The sequence below is a fragment of the Choristoneura fumiferana genome, chromosome 5 (genome assembly GCF_025370935.1).
Source record: "Choristoneura fumiferana chromosome 5, NRCan_CFum_1, whole genome shotgun sequence".
NCBI classification, from domain to species: Eukaryota; Metazoa; Arthropoda; class Insecta; order Lepidoptera; family Tortricidae; genus Choristoneura; species Choristoneura fumiferana.
In genome coordinates, this window is record NC_133476.1 from 14192652 (window position 1) to 14213430 (window position 20779).

Here is a 20779-nt window from a genome sequence, read left to right on the forward strand (position 1 = left end):
ACCGTCACTAAAACAATCGATTACACACCCCTAGCATATTTAATTAAAAATGGCAAAAAATCTATTCAAATCTTATTCAAATTTATGTAAATTTGAATCGACTTTTTTTGTCACACACAACCCTTTCAGAGGGCCTATTCCAAAATTCTAAAATCGAAGTTCGTATCGTACCGTCTCTTTCGCTCTCGTGTTGAATAGTGTAAGTGTCAGAGGGATCGAATGACACGAACTTCGATTTTAGAATTTCGTAGTAGTCCTGCTGGACTGAACGTCAACATAAAATTCTTCTCTCTCTCTCTCACGTTCTCACGTCAAGTCAAACCACAGTCAAACAACAACCGACCAAGGCATCACTGGATAGACAGACGCTTGTGCGAATTGTTATTATAACTTCACCTCGGGTGTGGCAGAAGTTTTAAAATAAAATATTGTTAACTAAATGTAACAAGGTTTAATAATTATCAATATGAATAAAAGTAATGTCCTTGCAGTCATTGCATTACTGATTATTTCAGTAGTAATTGGTAAGATTGTGTATTGAACAATGCTTTGCATTGACTCGTGTAATGTTTGATAGATGGTAAAAATTGAATTCTTATTTTTACAGTATTTGGACTGGAATGTTACGTGTGTGACAACCAAGAAGACAATAACGAGAAATGTGTTAAAACCATTATGACTTGCAAGGATTATCAAGATGTCTGTTTGACTAAGATTAAATGGGGCAGTCCACCTTATTGGTCCCAAGGCGCTAAGAAGCAATATTACATATCAAAGGCTTGTTCGAGCAAAACTGAATGTGCAGCTACAAGACAGCGGTACATGCCCACTTGCACCCACATCTGGTACCAGGATTGGGAGTGTTCTGATTGCTGTCAAGGAGATAGATGCAATTATTATATCATAGTAAGTATGAGAGCAAAATGTGTCTTTATATCAGTTATCTCATTCTTCTCACATTAAAGATATTATGAAACACAAATACAAAAATTGAACACAAACAAAACTAAAACTTGGAAGTATAAATGTGGTCTTGACATTTTCTGCCAGGGGAATCTACCTCAATATGTTGGGTGCATTACCAGTTTGAACTACTATTACTAGTTTGTGACAGAGATAAGTGCGAGCCCTGGGGTTGCCTGAGACCAGGACCTTTAATGATTTTTTGGTGTTTTCTGACCATGGTTGCATTGTCTCAATACCAAGTGCCGCAAAGTCATGATAGTACTTTGTTTAACCAGAATATTTGCGGCTCTTGTTTATTTGAGCCTGCTGGACATGTTAAGATTCTTTTTATTAGCTTGTGTGTTATAATTTTTTATCCTTATTAGTGACATTACCACTAATATGGATAAAAAATTATAATGTCACACTTCTTGGCTAAGGAGTGCAGTGTGAAAAGTAAATGATTGTCTCTTATTTTTTAAATATTCTATTTGTTACAGAGTGGAAGTGAAAACATCAAGCCCATCTACCCCCTGCTTGTAGGAGCGCTTGTAATGTTAAAGCTAATAGTTACAAGCTAAAGACAGTTTGAAATGTTTATAAGACCAACCAATTATCCGTCCAACTTCATTCCAAAACAATTTTTAAGTGCAGCTATCTATTTAATGTTGATATTTTTATATGTATATTACTATTTTACATTATTCTTATAAGTTGACTTGTTAGTTTGTAATTCACCAAACAAATGAAGTAATTAAAAATAGGTCCAAGTTTATAGATACCATTGAAATATTTACTTTACATATGGAATCTTTATTTTAATGTTTGAGTTAAATTTAATTTAACATGACTGGAAAATATAACTATAAGGAAATACATGGAAAATACATTATAGCAAAATCTACATAATAATAGTGTTCAGTAATATTGACAATTATTTGTAAATGATGAATCTCTGTTCATGAAGTGACCTTATTTATAAATTTTGAAAGTTTAGATATTAGTATAAAAATATGTATTTACATTTTTACACTATTTTAGTTATTTTTTATAGTTTTTTGTAAGTTAAGGAGAGAAGGCTTAAAAGAGGAACATTTTTTTTTAAATGTCAGTGATGTTAGTTTTTTACAAATATGTATAATTGATACCATAACACAATCTTATATTATGTCAAAATAATGATTTGTTCAGAAATGAATAGATATGAGTTTGTACCTATAAAAACTATTAAAACAATAATAGCTAACAAGACATGCATCACAAAAAAAAATTAAACAGTTTGATTTCCACTTTCTTAGAAATGGAAGATAAAGCATATTGCGAAAAATATGAATTTTACCTATGTTAAGTAAAATATTCCAGTTCAGTCTCGGAATAAATACCTTCCTCGAATATGTAGACATTTTTATTTTCTAGTTTTGAGGGAATAAAATTAAATTTAATAACACGCATACAACATTCCTTTTGTTTTTATTCCAGGTGTTCCCTATTAAACAGTAAATCAAAATATATGTAGGTGCTATATCACAAGGGCAAGTAGTTTTAGTTTTAACTTAATTACATTAATATTATGATTTTCTAAATAAGTTTATCACACTAGTAAACACACAGCAAATTGAACTCAAAATGAAATTATGAATTTGCGTTGTTTGTGTGGTGTTAGTGATATTTGGATCTATGTGACACAGATAATATTGATTTATGTGGAAGGAGAGGAGTGAGTTTCTGGCTGAAAATACGTGTGCTGCAAAGACGTAGCTGTTTTGCACGTGTTGTGACTGGCGGCCGCATCGGAATTTTGAATGAATCTAATAATAAATGTAAGCTTTTATTGGAGGTAGGAAGGAGTGGTAAGGTTAATAAGGATCGCCACTACAATCTTACTTGCGTATGCTGCCGTCAAGGAGCAGTAGGTAGCAGGTACATGTACATTCATCGACAACTATGTACCTTGTACCTAAATTCCAAATTTTTTTTATTCGACTGGATGGCAAACGAGCAAGTGGGTCTCCTGATGGTAAGAGATCACCACCGCCCATAAAAATCTGCAACACCAGGGGTATTGCAGATGCGTTGCCAACCTAGAGGCCTAAGATGGGATACCTCAAGTGCCAGTAATTTCACCGGCTGTCTTACTCTCCACGCCGAAAAACATCAGTGCAAGTGCAAGCACTGCTGCTTCACGGCAGGATTAGCAAGCAAGATGGTGGTAGCAATTCGGGCGGACCTTGCACAAGGTCCTACCACCTAGAGTAACTACCTAATACCATCGATACGTGCCTCTGCGGCTGGCAACGTAATTATTTTTATTGCAGGTAGTGATTGGTGCTTACTTATCATCTAGGTGACTCGTTCGCTCATTTTCTACCTTAATTCATAAAAAATGCGTCGTCTTTTTTAATACACACCTATATTAAAATCTTTTAATCTTAACTATATACCTAACCTACGCGCTTTCTTCGTAAATGTTCTGTACGAGTGTTTGTCACCTAATTCTTCCTAAACGGCTGAACGGATTTCTGGGTCAGGACAACGTCTGCCGGGTCCGCTAGTATTTTATAAAATGTTTGACGACTTTCATTATTATTGTACTATTGTATTTATTCTAAAGCGAGAAGTACGTAGTATCTCTTATTAGTCTGTGGCGAGAAGTAATTCAAAATATTCAAATCAAATGAAATCGCGACGTCTGGCCACAGAATATATAATAGTACTAACTGGCATATGCTTATAAACTCGCACGAACGAACCGCTTCAATACCGCTACCATTTAATAACCGTGTAAGCCGTGTAAGGTACTAAATGGAACACGTCAAGCCATAGAGAAAAGGAAATTGTGACGTTTTGTACGGCCTGCCAACCAACCGGAGGGCGGAGGGGTTTTGACACCGCCAACGCTAGCTAGAGCTGACTGATGAGAGAATCTTCAGTAGGAATTTCTTCTAGAAATTAAACGTATACTCTAGAGAAAAGCTCCAAAATGAGGAGTCATAATGTGAATTTATTTAATTATAGATTTTTTGGCTGCTTATTAGTTTTGGTAAGTGATAATTTGTCAAGAAAAAAAAAATAATTTCTGTCATTTCGATCGGCTGGTTGCGGCTCGATTGTTAATTTTAAGCTTTAATTAAGTAAGTAATTGGTATAACATTAATGAGTTGTTGTGTTACAGATTTGCCACTGTTTTTACAATCCTACCGATAGCGGTGCGGTTCAAATCACGCAGAGCAACTTGGACATGGTTTTAGGTAAGTTGTTTCCTTTTTTACCTACCATAGTTGTTGTAGTAATCCGTGGCACTTAAATGTCAATTTGTTTGTACACAATTTTATTGTAAATAATTTATTTACACTCATCTAAACTACTGTAATTTACTTACATAAGAAAAGTATGTCATGTGTTTTTGGCTGTGAACATTTTATTTTCAATCCTTCCTGGATTTGTTTTAGCGTCCAATGAGGTTGTATTCATTAACTTCTACGCTGAATGGTGCAGATTTAGTAACATATTGATGCCTATATTTGATGATGCGGCTGATGAAGTGGCCAAAGCAGGATATGACACTGGCAAGGTTGTGATGGGCAAGGTAGACTGTGATAAAGAAGGAGCTGTCGCCACTAGATTTCATATCACTAAATACCCCACGCTCAAACTGTTCCGCAATGGACTGCCAGCTAAAAAAGAATACAGAGGTATGTGGTGGCAAAACAAAGGTATTTTACTGTTTCTAATAAGATTTTAATCTGGTGCAAGCCCCAAGTGCCACAATGGCACGTAACTAACTACTCATTATTAGTAAATTTTTGTTACTAGTTTTGATCACTTTTTTTACCTAATTTGTTAGCACCTTGTATTAAATTGACTGAATGAATTTATTATTTTATTTTATTTTATTTATTCAGAAACAACCAGTCTCTTATAGCTTTATATATTACAATAACATTTTTATGAAAACTAGACTTACAGTTTCCTAAAGGAAATATTGAAACCTTCCAATTATACTACATAAAACTAAATAGATTACTAAATGAAGCTGAAGCACCTTTACATACCAAAACAAAGTTAAGTTATATATAACATACATATTCAATGAAAGCTAAGCCTACTCACATTTTTAAAATACACTTTCTGATCTAGACAATATAGTCATTATTTCAATAAACTTTAGCCTATATTTCCGTTCATTTTAAACTGAGGATTATGCGGTTGAGGGCACAATGGAATACAATAGCCTTGTTCGAAAGGTGAGCCATTTTACCCAAGACATTCATATAGCCACCTGAGCGGGTATGGCGAGGGTGGATAGACATGTAGAGGGGAAAATGGGTTTAGTGCTCGAGTTTTACACTCTGCTTTTCACTTAGATTGCGAGGAAATGAAATAGCAACAGTGGAAACAATTATTCACTTTCTATGTACTTTTATTTTTTATGCATTATTATAAAATTGTTTTTTTTTTATTTTTATTTTATTGATTTATTTTGATTGATTTGATTGATTTTTAGTTTTATATAAATTTAAAATTATTAAATTAATATGTAGAAACTTTTTTGTTTGTGGCTGTTCACACCTGATTACCTTGATCTTAGACAAAGGTTTTATTTTATGCACTAGAGCATAAAAAGTAATTTTATGTCGCCTAGATACAGCATAAAAACGAACTTTACAAGCATGAGAAGTGAAAAATAATATTGATTCAGGAAAAACTTATCACTCCTCATCATTCACAAAATAGAATTTTATCTTCACGTTTTTTTCTGTGGCTTTCCATGAGGCTGAGTGAAATTTGGTATATCTGTCTTGTCTTGTAAGTAGACAAAAAAAATCTACACATTAAAAGTATTACTTTACAGGTCAGCGCTCAGTGGAAGCTTTCTCTGATTTTATCAAAAAGCAGTTAACGGACCCAGTGCTCACCTTTGGTTCTCTAAAAGAGCTTCATGAGCTTAGTGAGGATAAAAGACACATCATCGGTTATATGGACCGAAGGGATCAGCCTGAGTATGAGGTGCTGCGAAGAGTAGCTGCAAGCCTTAAAGATGAGTGCCTGTTCCATGTTGGTTTTGGAGATGCTTCACAGCAAATGCATCCACCAGGTTTGTAATTTATATTACTGGTAAAATCAGTCATATCTTTTGTCAAGACGATTCTTTCATTCATGAAATTGTCTCATTTTGCTAACATCTTAATTATTCAAACTATGTAAATATATGAAAAGTTGATGAATAACAGAAAGTTATGTCCTGTTGTAATTTAAACATTGTTCTGTTGTCATTGAACATTGATAGGAGAAATAAGTGCTTTTTTATCTGTTTTTTTTTCTGTCTATTTGACTTTTATAAACTATGCCATCCTAAACTAGTTAATTTTTTAGAAACCTAATTTGTGTATTATCCTTATGTGGTTTCCCAGTGTCAAATAACTTTTTCCTTATTAGTTAGATATGTTTGGTGGAAAGTCTCTTATATATAAATACATAATAATGTTGAGGTTTCAACTTGGAAACCTTGGCTTAAAGAATTTCTATCCATGTCTAGGTCATAATATAATCACTTTTTTTATTATTGCATTGCATTCAAGAACTACGAGGGGCACACTGAAATGATCGGGAATAAGAAAAACCACATGCATGGTATACCTAAATTGTATTTTATTGTTTTTCAAAGTACTCTTCGTTCAACTTAATGCACCTACTTCGGGGTCTTCAAACCGTTGACCGCATAATAAATCTTTCATTCTAGGGAATGTAAAGAAATTGTTTGGGCTCAGTTCAGGACTGTGTACGGAGGATGGCTCATCAGCTCAACGTTTTCCTGCTTCGAAAAATCATTTGTCTTCCGAGCCGTATGGGAGCTCGCATTATCGTGATGTAAGATGATGCGACGTTTCGGGTTATTTTTTCGGAGTTCGGCTATCATTTCTAGCAAAGAAACCGTGATATACCACTCAGCGGTAACCGTTTTGCGTTCCTGTAAAGGAATTGTAGCAATATGCCTTTTTCGAGACAAACGTAGCGACCATTTTCTTTGACACGCTGCGGGAGCGGACCACTTTCATTGGTTTGACCTCGTCTTCGAAGACCCAAACTGCTGACTGATGTTTTCTTTCAGGTTCGCATGAATAAATCCATGATTCGTCACCTGAGAAGATATTATAAACGGCATTTGACTTCCCTCCGTTGAAGCGTTGCAGAGTATTCCGGCACCAATCTATACGAGCCACCTTTTGCTCTTCGAACAAATTGTGGGGAACCCAGCGGGACACTAGTTTTCTTACACACAGCTCATTATGTACCATCAGCCAAATAAGTGGTCTATCAATTTTTAAACAAGTTCCTATCAAATGAATATATCGCTAAAGTCGAACTTTCAAGTTGACAGACATATCTATTGGCATTATTGTCTTATGTAATGCAAACGATTATCAACTTTAGGGTGGTAGGAGACCACATTATTTGGCTGATGGTACCTAATATCGACTGAATTGCAGTCATTCCGATACTGATAACAGCCCGAATCTGCTCGTATGTCACATGACGTTTCAGGCGTGATCGCTGTTCTTGGTAGACCTGCAGAAGTAACAGTGCTGAGCGACACACGACCTCGTCGGAACTCGGCATACCAGCGGTATATTGTCGTTTGACTCGGTGCTTCAACATCATAAATCGAAATAAGTTCGCTGAGACATTTATCTTGACATAAGCTGCGACGAAAATTGTGATAAATTATGGCACGGAAATGTTCACGCGTGAGCTCCATTTCTGTTAACCACGTGTCAACTTTAAACCAACGTAGTTTTTGTTTTTAAATTTTATTTTTATTTTTGAATGTCATTAAGATTCTAAGAGGCCAGTATTCAAATTCTAAAAAAGGTTTTATTGTAACTCAATCCGAAATATTCTATTCCCGATCATTTCAGTGTGCCCCTGGTAACTAATATAATTAAAAAAAAAAACTAGTTTCATAAATCTAATATTATTCAACAATAATAATATATAAAGTTGAATTAAGGAAGAAATAAAATGTTAAGGTTTGTGTTTAGCCTCTATTGCAGCCATGATAGAGAGATATATTTAAGAACTTGTGTCTGATCGAACAAATTGAACCATGACCCAGGGTGGAACATTTTAATAATCAATTTCACTATGATTTCCTTGACAAAAGTATGAGATGTCAACATGACATTAGTAGCACAAAGGTTCCACCCTGAGGCATGATTCAATTTGTTCGACTGTACACTAGAGTTTGTGATGGTTGTTTCTCGACGGGGCGGGTTTGCATCGAACACACGGCGTACACACTGCTATGTCTCCATTATTATTCGCCGCTGTGGTGACGCCGCATGCCGGGCAAGCCACGTACGGTCGTTTATGTAAACGATTACTTATAATCGCGAAAACATGGCAGCAAGCAAGCCGCGTACAGATCTAGTGAATAATATAACATTTTAAACTCGTGATTTTCACTCATAGTCAAAATACCACAAACAGGACTTATCATGTTAACACACGAGTAATATTTACCTAGACGTTTCGACCACATTGCAGTGGCCGTGGTAGCATAATTATAGTGAATAATGTTTTTCCATTGTATTTTGTCGGATTAGCTAAATTAGCTTCAGTAAACTTCACCTAGTACCTAACCTAGTTTAAAAAGCATGATAAATACGAACTTTTCCAACAAAATACTATGGCAAACATTGTTCACTACCATCTGTACTTGTCGAGTGCACGCCGCGATCCCGCTCTACCAAAAAAACCGCAGGCCAAATATATAGATTTTGAATCAGTAATGTAGTTTCCCTATATTGGTACAAGTGCTAATAACAGTTGTAACATTTTATGAGTCATTAATACATCATGCATAATTAAGAACTGTTTTTCAATCTCTTCAAGGCAGGCAACAGTTAACTTTTATTAATGAGAGTTGATATTTTTATATGTTTAATTTCAGGTCAACCAATAGTTGTATTTAGGACAGACAAAAAGACTTCTACTGATCAAGACGAGACTTACAATGGATCGTTGACAAACTTCGATGAACTTTACAAGTGGGTGCAGGAGAAGTGTATCCCTCTAGTCAGGGAGATCACATTTGAGAATGCAGAAGAACTCACGGAAGAAGGACTGCCGTTCCTTATCCTGTTCCATGACCCTAAGGATACAGAGAGTGTGAAGAGATACAAAGAAATTATCAAAAGAGATTTGGTAGCTGAGAAACGTAAGTTAGACATTAATAAAATATTCTTTTGTAAAGTCTTTGAAATTTTAATTAAAATATAGGGTAGCAAAGCACTTCATTACGTAAATTTCTGCAGTAGGACAGTGCAGGAAGAGTGGGTAACGCCTGTTTGGTTACGTTCGCGATATTTTAGCTCTAGTGCACCTGAACACTACTTAGTTAAGCACTAGATCTACTATCACAACATTTATAATGGCTTAAATGCCATAAATCTGATAGGAATTTAAAAACCATACGGTGAAATGGTTTTGGGTTACCTTTAATTAAAAACTCTGAAAATCGATTAATGCAAATGAGAATCAGCTGTATTGTGTTCGTTTATACACGGTATTTGCAAGCAAACTCTAATTTATATCTCAAGTTACTGTATTGTTTCCTGTTACTGTATTGTGCTGGACTAAGTAATAAATTGTTGTTTTTATTAGTACAATGTTTGCTCAATGGAATCTGGTATGGCGTGTAAATAGCCAATTTTTATGGGTGGCGGAAGACCGAGAGCGCGCTATGCCAAATGGAATTTCCAACAGTGCAGAAGCACTCACCTGGTTAGCGCTCCGGCCGATGATGTGATGCGGGGTTCTTGTGATGCGGGGGTCGAAGAAATCTTCTTATTTGGCGATGCGGTTTATAACGAATATAACACGTGAGCGGATGAAAAACTTATGTCAATGACAAGACTTGTGCCAGACTGACAAGTCCTGTGCCAGAGAGCACCCCTGCACTGTGTATGGCCTAAAAAGGTTTTAGTGCGCGAACATGCTCCCGGCCTTGAAATGCGGAGAATTTCAATGAGTATGAGGTGCGGTGTGGCATGATGCGGTGCGGTGCGGTGAAGTAGGAAAATGAAACGTTCTAATCTACTGTGAAGGTAGAGGATACAATTTTACGACAGGACGCTTAAATGATCCTTTAGCAGTTCTTATCATGGCTACACGAACCACGTTATCAGACCCTGGATAGACATCTGTCACAACACCCAAGGGCCAGTGAAGCGGGGGGAACATTGTCATCACCCATTAACACAACCGTCCCTACTTTGATGGGATTGTCTTGGGTATACCATTTATTTCTGACTTGCAACGTGTGCAGGTATTCAGTGCGCCATTTTTTCCAATATGATTGGACAATGCTTTCGAGCAACTTCTTCCTGTTGTGAAGATTTCGGCACTCATTAGACAAGTCAGTAGCGGGTAAAAACTGGAGCGGTGTGGACATTAGAAAATGCGCGGGTGTTAATATTTCTGGATGCGGATCAGAAGATATGGCACAAAGCGGCCGCGAATTGAGTATGCACTCAATTTGTATAAGTAAAGTGAGCAGTTCTTCGTACGTCAGAAGCTGTGAGCCAATGACACGATACAAATGAGTCTTAAAACTCTTAATATTTGATTCCCACATGCCACCGAAATGAGGGGAACGCGGCGGAATCATTTTCCATTCAATGCGGTGATTAAAACATTCAAAATCAAATCTAGACTTAAACTCTGGACTTGATAGCATATTATACATTTCGTCCAATTGAGCTTTAGCACCAACAAAATTAGTCCCATGGTCCGAATAAAGACAAGAGACGGGGCCACGTCTAGAAATAAAGCGCTTGAAAGCGGCTAAAAAGGCATCTGAAGTTAAATCAGAAGCTAGCTCTATGTGAACTGCTTTTGTAACGAGACAGACAAATAAGCAAATATATGCCTTTTGAGCGTGCTGTCCACGACGACGACAAAGAGTTATGCGGAGAGGACCAGCATAGTCCACGCCAGTATGCATGAAAGCTTTTGCTTCTTGCAGGCGATAAGAAGGCAAATCAGCCATTTTTGGCGTTGGATGCACGGGCTTGACGCGGAAACATTGATTACAATTATGCACCCTAGCTCTAAGGACAGTTCGGCCATCTAATATCCAGAAACGCTGGCGAATGATGGACATCAAAAGTCCGGCACCTACATGACAATTCATAGTATGGTAATGATCTATAATTAAATTAACCATGTGGTCATGTTTTGGAAGGAGCGCGGGATATTTAGTCTCGAATGGCAGATCTGCATTTGAAAGGCGACCTCCAATTCGTAAAACGTTGTTCTCGTCTAAGAAAACTGATAGCTTCAAAAGTTTTCGCGACGGTAAAACATTGTTTTTTATGCGAGCGATATCTTCGCTAAAATAAACACTCTGTATAGAGACTAATAAAGCGGTTTCAGCAATATCGAGATTTTAAGTATTTCAGTTGGATTTAATTTTCTTGCGAAGCGCAACACATATACAACCGTGCGGAGCAGTTTATTCCACGACGAAAAACGTTGAGCTAGCGTATACAGTAAGGGCGGTTGAACGATTGCGGTTAAAGTATTAGTTTTGCATTCAGGCAACTTATCGAATTCTGTGGGACAGAATTTTTGAATAGGCCATGCAGTAGGCGGGCTACGTAACCAAGAAGGTCCGTTCCACCACAAATCATGAGATATTAATTGTGATGATAGCATACCGCGAGACAAACAATCACTAGGGTTGTCAACTCCAGCAACGTGATAGAAGTTTTGTGATGCAACATTTTCTTGACATTGAGCAACACGATTGCTAACAAAAATGGACCATCTATGAGGAGATGATTTAATCCATGAAAGAGCAATTGTTGAGTCTGTGAAAGCATATATCCCTGCAATCGGAATACGAGTAAAGTATGTGTCCTGAACAGTTTTGATCAATTTGGACATTAAGAGAGCGGCACATAGCTCTAAACGAGCAAGTGTAGTTATTTTTGCGGGAGACACTTTTGACTTTGAGCAGAGTAGCCTCACAGTGACATAACCGGCTGGGTCTGTAACATGCAAGTAAATGACACATCCATAGCCATTGAGACTGGCATCTGAAAATCCGACAATGTTGACCGTACAGTCAGCAGAAACGCCAATGTGACGCGGAATTTTTAATGTTGACAGCATCGGAAATTCTTGCACTAGCATAGAGTAGCATTTGATTATATGCTCAGGGGTGTGTCATCCCAGTCGATCTTGCAAAGCCACAGTTCTTTAATTAATAATTTGGCGTATAATACAACGGGAGCTACTAAGCCAAGAACATCAAACAAGCGAGCTACAGTGGATAGAATTATTCGCTTGGTGCACTTCCCACCAGCAGGCGGAGACGTAGTTATAAAGAAAGTGTCACTTGTGGGTTCCCATGACAACCCTAACACTGCAATATTTTGCTTGTCGTTAAAATTGACAGAAGCACGGTGTGAGTCGGGAAGACTATCTAATAGTGCAGAAGAATTACTTGACCATTTGACTAAGTCAAATGCGCCAGACTTGAATAGCGCGATTAATTCTTGCGATAAACGCATTGCGGTTTCATCATTAATACATGAATGGACTAGATCATCCATGTAAAGCTGAGAGCTTGCCACTCTTGCAGCATCAGGAAAGCGGTGACTTTCGTCTGAGCATAACTGTTTGACAGTACGCATAGCCATAAAAGGGCTTGACTTGAGTCCGAAAGGGACGCGGGTAAATTGGAAGCTGCGGATTGGTTCGCTTTCAGAAAAGCGAAATAATATTTTGACAAATTTGAAGTCATGCGGAGGCAAACAAATTTGCATATACATTTGTTTAATATCAGACGTCATAGCTACTGGAAATAAACGAAAGTTCAGTAAAAGCAAAAATAAATCAGCCTGTAGATTAGGACCAGTGTGCAATATGTCATTAAGTGACATACCTGAATGAGTCTTAGCACTGGCATCGAGAACGACCCTAACAGGAGACGTTACTTTTTCCGGGCGGATGACAGCATGATGAGGGATATAGTAACCATCATCAGTAAGTTCAGACTCGGGTATTTCGGTTAGATAACCATTATGCATATATTCTGAGATGACTTTATTATAGGAATCGCGAAGAGTAGGCATTTGCTTGAACTTCTTCTCCAAGTAAAGCAGACGACGGTGAGCAACAGAACGAGAATTCCCCAGTTCTGAAGAATCTTTACAGAAAGGTAAGGCCACAGTGTATCTACCTTCCTCATTGCGGGACACAGACGTTGTGTATAAATTTTCACATTTAGTCTCTTCTGGACTTAAATGACGTTTGAATGGGATTTCTTCTAATTCCCAAAATTTATTTAGGCTCGACTCGAGGTCATTGAGCACGTGAGCGGTGAAAGAATTAGCGTTACTAGGGTCAGACTTACAAGGATAGTCACCCATTAGAACATAACCGAAGGCGGTTAAAAAAGCGGGAGGAGCACAAGAGCCGGAATCTACCCTATTCCCCAAGTAGATATACGGGAACAGCTGGACACCGAGCACTAAATCAATGCAGCCTGGAATGTTCCATGTGAGGTCTGCGAGCGGTATATTATTAAGGTAAGCCATGTCATGTTCATTATATTCAATAAAATGCGAGGGCAATTGGTCGGTTATACAATCTACCACTAAAGCGTGTATGTAGTATTTATTATTTGGATACATGCGGGATTCAATATTAAAGTAAACATATCCGTGAATTGGTCTTGAAGTTAAACCAACACCCTTTATATAGGAATTAGTTAGCGGTATAATGGGTAAATTTAGTGACTTACAGCAATCGAGCGTTATTAAATTATTTTGAGATCCACTATCAATGAGGCATCTAATAATCATTTTATTATCGCTATTGTTTTGTTTAGCGTAAACTTGAGCGGTTGACAGAAGTATAGTCGAATTCGGTTTTGACTCTACTTTTAGAGAAACAGAAGCGTTTGCGGGGTTATATACCGGCAGTGTAGTCGGTACGTTATGTGACGGCGACGTGATTTGATCACTGTCAGGCGGCGGATGAGTACAGGAGCAAGCGGCTGCGGGCGGCGCGGAGTCGCGTCCTATGCTCGCAGCATCAGCTGCTGGCTCGCGCGGGAGCGGCACGGCAGGCTGCGCGCGTGGGCACGCTGCACCAGACGAGGCGGTCGGCGCATGCGCGGTAGACGAAGATGAAGCGTTTGTATACAACTGTGTAGATTTAACATACGCTTTTGCGGGTAAAGACTTTTGCGGTTGAAAATTATTATTGTTATTGCCGAAGTGTAACAACGTATGATGACGTTTTTGACAAAACTTACAAGTGCTACGTGAGCTGCAATTGAGTAGAGTATGTGACATGCTTAAACAGTTTACACAGCCACGGTTGTTTTTAATAAAGTCGAATCTAGCTTGTGGTGAAACCATATTTTTGAATTTAGAACAATTATATAACTGTACGTGATCATTATTATTGCACAATACACAGGTTTTGTTATTTGCGGAGCTGGAAGAAGGAACATCGTTGCTAGCTACAAACGCTTTGTAAGTAGTACGCGCGGGTTGAGCCGGTGTATTGGCAGCGGGTTTATAAGCGGTTCGCGGAGTATTCATTGAAGGATTATTGCCTGACCGTTCTAAAATTTTGACTTGACTCTGCATAAATGTGACATATTGCTCGTACGAGGGAATAGTTACGTCACGAATAGACATTTCGAAACTTTGTAAAGTCTGTTGGTCAGTTTTTCGCAAAGCACACTGCAGGAAAAAGAAATCTGAGAGATCAGGAATGTCCAATTGTTTTAAAGCGGCCACAGTCGCGGAATATCTTTCAATGAAACTGTTAAGACTGCTGGGCGAATTCGAACTTGGTTTAATGTCCAAGATGTTATTAAGGTAGTATGTACCCAAGGCGCGTTTATCCTGGTATTTCTTTACTAGACTATCCCAAATAATGGAATAAGTCTCTCCTGTGGGTACCAAACCTGCGGTTATATTTAAAGCGCTATGGCTCAATTTGCCCATGAGGTACTGTACGCGTTGCGAGTCAGTAAGCTGGTCGTTATTGTGAATATTTGATTTAAACGACTCATAGAATATGGGCCAGTTTTCAGTCCTACCATCAAAGGAGGGAAGGTCGATAGGCGGTAGCTTAATATTTGGACCTTTAACTTGCGGCGCGGGTGCAGAAGGCGAACTCGTTTGCGGGGCGGTTATTTTAGAAATATTAGCACGAGTGCGCTTAATGCGGGCGTATAAGTCCTCAAATGTATCCAGAGTCTCATAATCTGGTTCATGTTTAGGGTCAATAGACATTGAAATAGCATTTATTTCGTCTAATATTTTTTCGAAATTTACTCGAAAATCATCGATCGTCTCGGATTCTGCCATGAAATTCTCGTTACTGCGGGAATCGAACGTAGAGACATTTTTCGACAGATCCAACAAATGTGAGAAACGGCGTAAAATTCGTTCCTCTTTGGTTTTCAATATGGATAATTTTGATTCTAAAGGTGATTTCGCCATGATTATGTAACGCGAAAATATAAAATTTAGTTTCAAAAATTATATGAGATGTCAGAAGAAATTATGACAGAAATGGCGGTTGAAAATTATGCCTATTGTGAGAGCCAAAAATTACGCTATGTCACAGGCGAAGCGGGTGAATAATTTCGTTCCGGGAAGCAATCCGGTTGTTCGATAGGACCAAGAATTATGGTATGGCGTGTAAATAGCCAATTTTTATGGGTGGCGGAAGACCGAGAGCGCGCTATGCCAAATGGAATTTCCAACAGTGCAGAAGCACTCACCTGGTTAGCGCTCCGGCCGATGATGTGATGCGGGGTTCTTGTGATGCGGGGGTCGAAGAAATCTTCTTATTTGGCGATGCGGTTTATAACGAATATAACACGTGAGCGGATGAAAAAACTTATGTCAATGACAAGACTTGTGCCAGACTGACAAGTCCTGTGCCAGAGAGCACCCCTGCACTGTGTATGGCCTAAAAAGGTTTTAGTGCGCGAACAGAATCTAAGATTTTTTAAACGAAAATATTTTCGGGTGCGCTAGGCGAAATTTTAACCCGTTTCTTAACTAGCCGCGCTAAGCGTGCTACCAAGCACAAACGCAATTGTCAAACGGATCTGATGATACTAAGCGCCAACTAGCCTGCCGCAAAAACTCTCATTGCACCATGCATTCCCCAATAAACCCACCACACACAGAAATGACATAACTTTTATTTGACCTGAGAAAGCTTGCCTTAAAGTTTATTTTTTATTTTTGACAGAGAACGTGAACTTCTTGACTGCCGACGGAGTGCGTTTCGAGCACCCACTGCACCATTTGGGCAAGTCCATCTCGGACCTCCCGCTGATCGCCATCGACTCGTTCCGTCACATGTACCTGTTCCCCGACTACCGGGACATGGAGCAACCTGGGAAACTGTTCCAATTTCTGCAGGACTTGTACTCTGGGAAACTACACAGGTACATAGACAAATTATTTATTTATTTTGTTTATTTGAGATTATAATTATACTATTACTTAAAAGTGGTGGTGGAAAAAACTAAAAAAAAAATACAATTTGTTTTTATATCCAGGGATGTCGTTATATTATTTTATTTGGCTTTGACCTTAAAATACTAACTAAAAACCTCAAGACAACATACAAACAACGACATTCACGGTTAACTGTAAAAAGTGAAGTTTTGCGAGATAGCCGCGTTAGTTCCATTTTTTGCCAAGTTTATCAAGATCTTTGTCGCATTGTAGGTTATGTTTTATACCGAGAACGTGTAAACTTACCACGGGTTGCAGACAAAGTCTTGTATACCCATGCTTAGCGGTATGGAGCGTTAGAAGTTTATATGTTTCGAGAATTTATCATAATGAATGATTTGTAATTCCAGGGAATTCCATTATGGCCCCGACCCAAACCAAATAGCCGGAGATGCTGACGTAAAAGTGACCACACCACCAGAGTCCACTTTCAAGAAGCTAGCACCTTCTAAGAACAGATACACCCTTCTGAGGGACGAGTTATAAGGTTACTGTGACTAGCCCTTAATATTTATTTAAGTTGGAAGCCATCCAGTTCTTATTTCCTCCAGTGAATTTTTATTTTTACTTTTTCTTAGTTTTTATTTGTTTTTTTTATTGAAAAAAACATATTTATTCTGATTAGATGAAGCGCTACCGTGAACAAATGACGCAGTACGATATAATATATTAAATGCATTATATGTATAATAAGTTATAAAGTTTCGGTTTACTTACTTATCTATGATAAAATATCTTTTAATTGCTAGCCAAAACAGCAATATTGCAATATTAGCTGCCTTTTATGCTTAAATAGTTATAAAATGGAATAATCACACGTAATTAATATAGTTTTTGATTATATCGGTTGTTCTCAACTAAGATAATATGCCATTATAAAACGGAACCACTTCAGTATCTGATTGTATTATAAAAAGTTATAATTGAATACCTATTTTGAAATAAAAACTCGCAAGTTGCATTCATTACTTTATTTGTATATCTTGTATACTTACTATGTATTTATAAGGAATCTGGTGATCTTACCACTATACTATTATTATTGATTACAATAGGTGTGATTTTCTTTTCGTTTTTGTTGTTTTCGATGATTGTTAAGCACGTTATTTTGGATTAATTTAAATGCTAGGTGATGACCGCAAAAGCATCTTCTTCTGTGTAAAACTAGAAAAATCTAACAATTGCAAAACAATACACATTTGACTAAGTTTGCGTCATCAGTAAACAACAGACTTATGACCCGAATGGACCATTCAACATGTTCGATTGTGTTCCTCGAGTAACTATTAGATGTCGCTACTCAATGGTTCAACCGTAATCTAATCACTATAATAGGGTTTTTGGTTGTGTGTTAATAACTTAAAAATAAGCTTATCTCTTCTTGTGTCTCCCAATTTTTATTATTATTGATATTGAGAGCAAGAATAGGTCATTGTGATTTAAACGAAAGTAAATTACGTACAGTTGAACATTTTGAATCATGACCCAGGGTGGAACCTTTTATTAATCAATATCACTATGATTTCCTTGACAAAAGTATGAGATGTCAACATGACATTAGTAACACAAATGTTCTACCCTAGGTCATGATTCAATTTGTTCGACTGTACACGTATGTATAATTGTTACGTAGACGGTGGCGCCATTGTTATGCTTATTCTAAACAATCATACCCTATTCTGCTCAAGCAATCGTCTGTAGCGACGTCTAGTTGGTTTAACTAGACAGAAAATAAATTTGTACTTTATTTATTACAAAGGAATAGGCTGCATCAGCATTACTCAGTTTCAAGACAGTCTTATCTTTCGCCTTACAAAAGCACCATTCAGAACGTATTTACGTCCGATTCGTTTGATTAAGCCACTTTTAGTATAATAGATTAATTGTCTCACTGAACACTCTGCCTGGAAGACTATGTGGTATTCTAACACGGACGATGTCCTAAAAGACTACGTGTTATAATATAATGTTTTCACTAGTGTAAAGGACAGATTATTTTTTAAATTAAGTTGTTCAGGAAGAAACCGATGTAACATAAGCAACAGCATTTATTAAGGTTGTCATAACATTTTCCGTTTACATAAATACTTATTAAGTATTTCTATAATGTAATAAAAAAAACACATTTCAATAAATTGGCTGATTTTACCGTAAACGTGTCTTGCCCTGCAATTTCTGCAATTAATAAAGCCGGGCTTAGACTAGCAAGAAAAATCGTGCAAGTTCCAATACATTGCGAGGCCGTAAAGCCAACGAGTTTGAAGTGTTCAATCGAGCGCCCAAATATACTGAAAGAAAGATAGAAAGAAAATACATTTACTGCAACTTGCATGATTTTTCTTGATAGTCTAAACCCGGCTTTACAAAAGTAGCTAGATGTACTTAGACCACCAAGAAACAGCAGAAAAGGGTAAAAAAAAAGTGACATAACGGGTATAGGGTAGTCAGTTTTACATCATTAAACTAATTTTATTACAGTACTCCACTTTAATAAAAAATACTATTAATCCGACCCGTGACGTCACAGTTTACTATTGGCATATAAAAATTGTGGGGGATCGCGTTGGGACAGCTCATAGAAAGTCCGTGAATTGATAGGCGATGTTAATTCCCCATTGCCTGTAGGTAAACGTCAAAAAGCGACAGTCACAAAGATAGTGGCGCCTTCATATAATTTCTATTCTACTGTCAGACTGGCAAAACATGATTTACTGTTTCCTACCAGGAACAGTAACTGAAACCTTCATGATTTATTTTTTCCAAAGTCTGCCAAGCTCCTTTTGCAACGTTTATTTATGTAGGTACAATACACGACATTCTGACCGGTCAGCAATAAAGTAGGCATGGATACCTAGATGCGATAGCATTCCAAAGAACCCATAGGCCCTATTGCTAACGTTTCTGATGCTCGTGATCGTAATCAAATGACAGATTTCGCATGCAAAAACTCATTTGATTGCAATCGCGAACATCATAAACGTTAGGCAATACGGCCTCAGGTCCCCGGATTAACCATGTCGGATTGTCGGCGCTCCCATGCAGTCAATGCAATTTTCAGGGCCTCTTAGCCGTTTAATGATCATCAGCTCTTTTCAAGTTCAATCAAATCATCTGACATAATTGATCGAAAAATGTAATAGTAGGTATTATTGTCATTGAGAATACAATACTTACAATTAGTTTTTCACTATTTAAATATTAATAATTTTTTTTATGAATCACTAGCTTTTTCCGCGGCTTCGCCCGCGTGAAATTCGGTTATCGCGCGCAGTGCCCTCAGGAACTGATTTTTTCTGGAATAAAAAGTAGCCTATGTCACTCTCTTTCCCATAAACTATCTCTATGCCAAAAATCACGTCGATCCGTCGCTTCATTTCGACGTGAAAGACGGACAAACACACACACAGTTGTGCATTTATAATATTAGTATGGATTTTCGATGTCTGTTGTGCGCGTGCGAGACCCCTAACCGCTGAGGGGCCCCTAGGCAGTAGCCTCCTCTGTCTAATGGTTAATCCAGCCCTGCCAAAGAGGCCCAATAATTCAAGTTCAGGCTTCAGGATGTTCCGGATCCATCTCGGCACTAATGACCGGTGCTGAAAAGTGCTGGTTTTAATCTGGAATGTTTCCTTTGCGATGCCAATCATTTATTGTCTGCTAACGAGATGTTACATTCCTCGGTCCTATAAGAATTTAATAATTATGTGAAATGGTTGTACAAATTGTATGTCTTGTGTCGCGTGTTATGATATAATAAAATTTCCAAAACTTTATCAACATACTGTTTTGTTTATCACACCCATGTAATGTTGCGTGTACCATCAGACCGCGCTTTTTACCAATCTTGTATAAGTAATCTACCTTTGACGAATCATACCTCAGCATAATAAAGTAGACAAAATAACATACAGTCTTTCCAAAAAATAAATGGCCTCCAAATAACATGTACCTAGGCGTTATCCGATATGGGTATAGGATTATAGGTAGGTACACGACACGACTTATATATAAAAATGACGACGAAGCTTCGTCGGAAACGGAAGTCCAGTAATTGTTTATTTATTTATTTATTTATTTAAGGAGAACCAAATGATCCTATAATAAATTTGCTGAGTTGCGGACTGATATTTAGGGTATTAGAAACGGCTAGTAGGTAGGTAACTGTGATAAATCATGCTCTGCAAACCACAGGAGGTTGAAGCTACTATAACTTCTTGATCTAATTATCCAAATGAACAACTTCTCTCACATTTAACACTTTCGCA

The 20779-nt window shown here is 37.6% G+C and overlaps 1 protein-coding gene across 2 annotated transcripts; it reads left to right on the forward strand.

The window, feature by feature from the left end:
* Positions 1–320: 320 nt before the first annotated feature.
* ERp44 (Endoplasmic reticulum protein 44) lies at positions 321–20291 on the forward strand. 2 transcript variants are annotated; one of them, XM_074088090.1, is made up of 8 exons: positions 321–524; positions 608–906; positions 4118–4193; positions 4395–4637; positions 5798–6040; positions 8897–9163; positions 16243–16441; positions 16865–20291. In XM_074088090.1, the coding sequence occupies exons 1-8, from the start codon at positions 467–469 to the stop codon at positions 16998–17000; spliced, it is 1521 nt and encodes a 506-aa protein (XP_073944191.1). In that variant the 5' UTR covers positions 321–466; the 3' UTR covers positions 17001–20291. The 2 variants fall into 2 exon arrangements, with proteins under 2 accessions (XP_073944191.1, XP_073944190.1); XM_074088089.1 differs by lacking the exons at positions 321–524; positions 608–906 and adding an exon at positions 3798–3985.
* The last annotated feature ends 488 nt before the right edge of the window (positions 20292–20779 follow it).

Bases quoted from the DNA above. Each gene is read 5' to 3' on its own strand.
- ERp44 (XM_074088090.1), top strand. From the start codon at position 467: ATGAATAAAAGTAATGTCCTTGCAGTCATTGCATTACTGATTATTTCA. The intron at 525-607 runs GTAAGATTGTGT...TTATTTTTACAG, and splicing joins GATTATTTCAGTAGTAATTG to TATTTGGACTGGAATGTTAC. The intron at 4,638-5,797 runs GTATGTGGTGGC...ATTACTTTACAG, and splicing joins AGCTAAAAAAGAATACAGAG to GTCAGCGCTCAGTGGAAGCT.